The sequence below is a fragment of the Montipora capricornis genome, chromosome 6, assembly GCF_036669925.1.
Source record: "Montipora capricornis isolate CH-2021 chromosome 6, ASM3666992v2, whole genome shotgun sequence".
Classification (NCBI taxonomy): domain Eukaryota; kingdom Metazoa; phylum Cnidaria; class Anthozoa; order Scleractinia; family Acroporidae; genus Montipora; species Montipora capricornis.
In genome coordinates, this window is record NC_090888.1 from 60,516,859 (window position 1) to 60,524,358 (window position 7,500).

At 39.3% G+C, this 7,500-nt stretch overlaps 1 protein-coding gene across 3 annotated transcripts in view; it reads left to right on the top strand.

The window, feature by feature from the left end:
• Positions 1-7,500, top strand: part of LOC138052716 (ralBP1-associated Eps domain-containing protein 1-like) — a 35,550-nt gene that overhangs the window by 17,190 nt on the left and 10,860 nt on the right. For all 3 annotated transcript variants that reach the window (XM_068899271.1, XM_068899272.1, XM_068899273.1), the window contains 2 exons: positions 1-110; positions 3,441-3,504. The exon at positions 1-110 is cut by the window's left edge and continues 39 nt beyond it. In XM_068899271.1, the coding sequence (XP_068755372.1) occupies positions 1-110; positions 3,441-3,504 (174 nt within the window). The remainder of the gene's footprint in view (positions 111-3,440; positions 3,505-7,500) is intronic.

A 7,500-nucleotide genomic window follows, 5' to 3' on the forward strand; every position in this document is an offset into this window, starting at 1 on the left:
CATTGAGGAAGAATCGGAGGACAACTTATGGCGCATCATGCCAGAACAGAGAGAATATTATACAAAGCAGTTTAGAAGACTGCAGCCTGTACAGGATGGAGTAGTAAAAGGTACCGTATTTGGTATTTTAGCACATACACCCTGTACAAACCGCACAAGCTGAACAACTGATAGACCAAAAACTTACCTACCAAACCAATAATTTACATTTTGTAGTCTACCAAAGTCACAATTTGAAAAGTTGTGAAAAGGGTTTTAAGGACAGTTCCTACTATTGTTATTGCGCATACATACTTTGTGCGCGTCTCCAGATACTCGGAATTCCTATCGGTAGTGCTTACTGATGCAGGGTTATTTTTAATAAAAAATTGTCAAGTACTTGTGAAGGTTATTTTTGTGCGGTTTAAAACTATGCGGAGAAAGCAGAACTTAGCAAGTGCTCTTGGTAACCAAAAAGAAAATTGGGGGTAACCATGCATTTTTCAGAGATAATTAAGCTTCAATTTGGAAAGGAACACCATACATTACTTTGTATTTTAAAGCTTATTTCAAATAATAATTGGTTAATTATCTTTGAAACATGCGTGGTTACCCCCAAGTTTCGTTTTGGATTTCAATAACACTTGTTAAGATCTGCTTTTCCCGCATATTCATAAAACTGTGCAAAAATACCTCTGAATTAGTAGGCACCAACCCTAAAGGTGGTTAACGCAAGCCGTAGCTTACGAAGGAAGCAAAATTCTAAATGTAAAGTGAATAAGGTTTCAAGGTTTTTATTTACCATGATTACATATAATATATCCGATTTATTGAAGAAAATACAGAAAATTGTAGAAAAGGCGAGGAAGCCCATAAAGAAACTATAAGAGCTTATGGAGCTATGGGCTTCCTCAAATTAGACTAGGAAATTAAGTTCAAGATAGCACTGGGACGTAATACAATATATTATTAAAAAGACGAAAGAGTGCACACACACATTTATCCACAAAAATACAAAAGCGTAAATACTTGGAAGAATTTGATGCTACTAACGATAAAGAAGAAATCTTTTGAGGTTTTTGCAATACTGAGCGGTTGATCCAGATGACTTAATTTGACTTTCAAGAGAATTGAAAAATTTAGCGCCTTGGAAGCGGATTGAAAATTTTCGTATATTAGTTCGAACTAATGGAATAAAAAAATTGCAATTGGATGAGTTTCTAGTATTATGAGGATGAATATAATTAGCCAGTGTAAACATGTAAAGAAAGTAACTACCGTAAACGTCCATGTATACGCCACACTTTTTTTTCACAAAATTGAAGCCATAAATCAAGGGTGCGGCTTATCCATGGATACATCTGTGTTTGGAGTTTTAAAAAACCTAATTAATATTCATACAACTTCTTAAGATCTCAGTAAAGAAACATAAAAGAAACTGAGAGCATGTTGTTGTTGTTCATTTACTTTTTAATGAGTGGTGGCTCCTAAAGGAGCCGTTTGTGTCTTCGAGTGTTTATCGGTGAATCTCGCTCTCCAAGAGTTCTTTCAAGCGATTGATTTTCGCTTTACTCGAACAAGTAAACACCAACCTACAAGGAATCTCCATTCCTCCGCACAGCTGTTTGCAATGACGTCTTCGGCCAATCACTTCCACGCATATCTTTCCGCCACATGCGATAAAATACCACAAAATTCTTGAGTACTCTGTTTCGTGAGTACTCTGTTTCGTTGTCCTTTACCACCTTCTCGGCAAATTTGTCGACTGCATTATCAAGCTCCTATTCTGCATGAATTTTTTTCGTCTATTGCGGGTACATCTTTATAGACGTGGTCATGATACCCAGGCCCTGGCCCAGACTCCTCCCCACATTTAAAGCTTGGCTACTAAGCACTCGTTCGTTTTGTTTCAATATCGAAGGAATTTCAACTTTATGGTGAAACCTTGATTCTTTGTCCTTGTTGGTTTATAGCAATAGAACTTTACTGGAACTTCAAACTTTATTGTATTACATTTTTTTCCAAAATCTGCGCTTCTAAATTCGGGGTGCGGCTTATACATGGACGTTTACGGTATTCTTTTTAAGTTAGAATTATAGGTCAATCCACACACAGAAACGCAGTAAATTAAGTATGGATAAATTAAGCTATAATACAAAATATGAAGAGAGGCTGTAGAAAGGCAAAAACTTGACCTGTACAGGATACCAATGGACTTTGAAATTTTTCTCGATACATTTAAGATGTGAGGTTTCCAATAATATTGTAGATTGTGGCTTTTACAGGATGAGAACTTGTTCTGTTCAAATGTATAGTTTGTTGTCATTCCTTAATTCTGTTGGTTGCATAGGAGATAAAAATCAGGCAAAGATACAGTGTTCAAAGATTTGGAATATTGTGTAAGCACTCTGCTGCCTCTGTTGGCATCTCTTACATTGTGCTACTGTAAGGGAACTGTAATTTTCCTTTTATAAACAGTGCCTATGTCTGCTCAAGTAAATGATAATGATATTGATCTTTAGTTAATAGTTTATTAATCTCACTAATTAGTACTATTACATTAATTTTATAATACATGTTCGTATAAATGCACGGGTGATTATACAAAATCGCACGCTCTCATTGGCTAGCTATCTCGGATTATCGGCCGATAATCACCTCGACGGACAAAATGGCTGCGAGTAGTCGTTTTGCCACTGTAAGTGAAGATGATTTCGCGTTGAAATGTTTTTTTTAAATTCTCTTTTTTGAAATAATCACCTGTGTATTTATACTAAAACAATTATTCGCCTCAGGTTCAGTGATTATCGGTGATTATTAAATTCTCAACCTCGGATAATGCAATTCTCGTGCTCTGATTGGTTCACTCAATCTCGGTTATCTGCTCATATACCTTAGTTTGACCATATATGGTAAATGATTGCGCTAAACGTTGCTAAGCTAAAATTTTTTACGCCAGAAATCGAAATTTCTCTTGGTATAGAGCACAGGAAAAACGTTTTTGGGGAAAGCGGTTTGGATCAATTTCGAAGCTTAGAAATACGCGAAAAGGTAAGAAATGTTTTTGTGATAAGCCTGCGTCTGTCTGACCACCAGGTATTACACAACATCGTATCTTCATCAAGTTTTTTCGATTTCGCTAGGATTTTATCCCCTTTTTCGCTCGTATTTCGTACTTCCAAACTTTTGGAGTTTAAGGAATTTAATAAAACAATTATTCCATTCGCGCTTGTTGGATATGAGACTGGTTATAGCCAACTCGGCGCTACGCGCCTCGTTGGCTATTTACCATCTCATATCCAACGCGCGCTCATGGAATAATTGTTAAATATTCACCTCGACTTCGTCTCAGTGAATATTCACCGATAATCACTTCACCTTCGGCGAATAATTGTTAATTGATCTCACTAATTAGCACTATTACATTAATTTTATAATACATGTTACAATATTGTTTCTAGGTCCAAGGGCAAGGGACTTTTTCATGAAGTCTGGCTTCCCTGTAGAGGTGCTATCAAAAATATGGTAAGGTACTGTAGTAATTTATTGAGATATAAAAGCAGTAGACACAAAAATATTAATGATTTAAAGAATTATATCTGGTTATTATTTCTTCTTTCTCTCAGTGTTAATACGTACTACTGGTTCCATATTGGGTAGCAAGCTAAAATTTTCCCTTAGCTTTTGGTATTCAAAACATGCCTTCCTGATGATCTTTGCCATTTCCAACAAGGCAGCCTTTTGGAGCAGTTCGTGTATCTTTATTATTATTATTATTATTATTATTATTATTATTATTATTATTATTATCATCTCAAAACTCTTTATTGAAAGAATATTGTGCTGTGATATTACAAGTGACTGCTACTAGCGACATAATGTGTCAATGTGCATGGACTTTGATGATGATCAGCCTGGTTATAACTGCATCTCTTGTTGAGACCACCCAGAGACTGTGGTTGAAAAGGAAGCCCATAGCTCCATAAGCTCTTATAGTTTCTTTATGGGCTTCCTCGCCTTTTTTACAATTTTTTGTATTTTGTTTATTAAATCGGATACATTATATGTAATCATGGCAAATAAAAACCTTGAAACCTTGAAACCTTGAAACAAGGTGTTACGAGTTCGAATGTTTTGAGGAAAGGTAGCTTGCAAACTAAACTGAACGCAGGGTTGTCGGAACAACAACAAGAAGATTTATTCCAAAAATGAACGTAGTTTCCACGAAGTAAACTCTAAATAACACGTACTCGTCAAACTTACACGGCCTCCGCCAACTTGAATAAACACAGCTTCTATCACACTTGACTAAACACGGCCAACGCCAACTCTCTTCGCTTGTGAAAAACTAGTTAGAAAAACACTCCGCTTGGACTCGTCTACTTATATACTCTGACAATAAACTTCTAGAACTTTCTAAATTAGTAATCACTCTAATTGTAGAAAGATTACAAAACACACCGATTTAGAAACGCTTACGTACAAACCTAAATATAAACAAACTACGAACTCTCGCGAAGCTTCTAGACAGTAACGCTTGTCACGCAATATTATTTTTCGTAACATAACCCCCTCTTGAGAAGAAATTTCCTAAATTTCTACTAACAACGAAAAATTAGTTAAATAGTACCAACTGAGGAGGCAGTCCAGTGTCTCTTAAGTTATTCCTCTACTCTGCTTAGATAATCTGCTCCTACATTCTCTTTTGACTCCCATCTTCATCATGTCTGTAATATCCTTCTTCAGCGATTCTCTTAAACTATACGGTACTGGGTATGGTCTTGATCTAACTGGTTGGTCGGATGTAAGCTTGATATGATGCTGAGCCAAACTTGTTGTGCCTGGGGCTTCTGTGAATAAGCTTTGAAACTCATTTGCGAGTTCCATGAACTCTGCTCTTTGCTCGTGAGAAAGGTTATCTCCTATGGTCACATCATTGACTGACTCTTTCGCGACATAACCACCAATCTCCAGAAAATCAATACTATCCACAGGGTCAACTTCTTCTACTTCACTCTCAACATGTTCGTTCTTACAAATGTTAGCGTTCGTTTCAACAGCAACTGCACCAACGGAAACAGGATCCTCTCGCTCAAAATACTTCTTCAGTAGATTAGCATGGTAAACTCTCTCTTTTCCTTTGACTCTCACTCTATAATCATTGAGACCAACTATAGCACTAACCTCAAATGGACCTTTCCACTGCATTAGGAGCTTGTTGTGGTCGGTTGGTAGCAACACTAACACTTTATCTCCAGGTACGAACTTCCTGACCTTAGTCTTTCGATCGTAATAATGCTTGCCTTTGTTCTGAGCTTTCTGAAGCTCGGTGTGCGCCAGTTTGAGGGTATCTTCAAGCTTCTCGCGTAGCTCAAACACATACTGATAGCTGTTCTTTACTTCAGGCTCCTCCAGCTCTTTCGTCCAAAGCTCTTTGAGAATAAACATCGGTCCTCTCACAGCTCTTCCATACAGCAACTCAAACGGCGAAAAACCAGTAGACTCCTGGGGAACTTCACGATATGCAAACAGCAACGGGTTAATATAGCGATGCCACTGTCTTGGCTGTTCGCTGCACAATCTCTTTAACATACTCTTCATTGTTCCATTAAACTTTTTCGTCAGGCCATTACACATAGGATGATATGGGGTCGTGGTGAGCTGTTTAATGCTCAAAAGTCGCGTCACTTCCTTCATACACTCAGAGACAAACTGCGTACCAAGGTCACTCAAGATCTCTTCAGGCACTCCCAAACGACTAAAGATATCCACCAACGCCTCTGCCACAGTTTCAGTATCAATGTTCTTCAGCGGAACGGCTTCAGGATAACGAGTTGCAAAGTCGACCAATGTCAATATATATCTATGGCCATCCTCACTCGGGGGAACAATAGGTCCAACCAGGTCGATTGCTACTCTCTTAAATGGCTTGTCAATTAATGGCATCTTCTCTAGGGGAACCTTCGGTACGGAACCCTTGTTAACTGTCTTCTGACATACATCGCAGGACTTGCAATAACGAGTCACGTCCCCTTGAATGCCTGGCCAATAGAACGCGCTTTGAATCTTATCAGTCGTTTTCTTTATTCCCATGTGACCTCCCATGATCGATCCGTGCGCTAGTTCCATTATTCGACTTCTCAGCTGCACAGGAACCATAACCTGCTTCAGGGGTTTACCTCCGTTCACATAAGGGTGCTTGTAGACGCGGTACAGAACTCCACCTTTCACTTCAAATGAAGTCTCAGCTTGGCCTCTCACAACTACGTCGTCTTTCTCCCAAAATTTCTGTAGACTCTCGTCATCACGCTGCATCTCCTTGAGCTTTTCTCTATCAACTACAGGACTTTCTTTGGTATCCGGTACCTTCAACGGAATACATGTATGTTCTCCAGCTTTCTTAGCTTGACTTCTCGTGGCTACAGCACAAGCTTCTTGTACAGGAACTTGCCAGCTTGGGTCTGGGTCGTCAGCGGCTCTTGCGCCTGGTACATTACCAATAATTAAATCATAAACAGCATCGGGAAGGCACTGCGCTTCCACTTGGCCCTTGAGATAAGGTGTATCAACATCAATCTTTGCGATGGGAACTTTCCTTGCCGTATTGTCAATGAGCAGCATAACATTAAATTCGCCAGTAAACTGATCCTCAGACACAAGGTCCCTCTTTACTACAATTCCACTACAACCAGTATCTCTCAGGACATCAACAGGTTTCTCTCCAACTCTACCTTTCACGACAGGCATTTTACTTCTCACTCCAGTTAACGGTTCAACACAAGCACTACTCAACAATGGAATCTTCTTACCACAGGCTAACAGCAACTTATCATCTTTAATACAGGCCTTAACTTCTTCATCAGTAGGTTTATCCTCAGGTGGCTGAACTAAACAACTGGCACTCACTTGACCACGCTGCACTGGGTTACCATCCTTACTTTGTCCTCCTGATCTGCGTCCACCTGATCGACAGTTTCTAGCTTCATGTCCCAGCTTACCACATAGGAAACACTTCTTTGTTAGGGTTGGGCAGTTGACAGCTTTATGACCTCGGGTGTTGCACTTAAAGCAATGCAGAGCTGGTGGATTAATCTGCATGTTCTTGGCTTCGTCCCTCTCAAGCTGCACTGTTGGCTTTCTGCTCGCTGAGCTGAACAAATGTTTACCATGAGCCTCCAAGTACTGGTCAGCGATCTTCGCAATCTTTGCTAGAGTCTCAGGTGCCCTTTCTCGCAGGTGAATTGCCAAATCCTTTGGGCAAGAGTCAATAAATTGTTCTTTCACGATCAAGTCCTTAAGACCATCAAAGGATTGCGCAGTATCCGAAAGCTCTAGCCAACGTAACAGGTATCTGTCCAGTCGCACAATAAACTGCTCCGGACTTTCGTCAACTTCTGGTTTGGATGCTCTAAATTTTCGACGATAGCCGTCTTCGGTAAGGTCATATCTCTTCATTAACGCAATCTTTACCCTGTCATAATCCTTAGCTGCGTCTTCCGATAGACGTGAATACACTTCTAG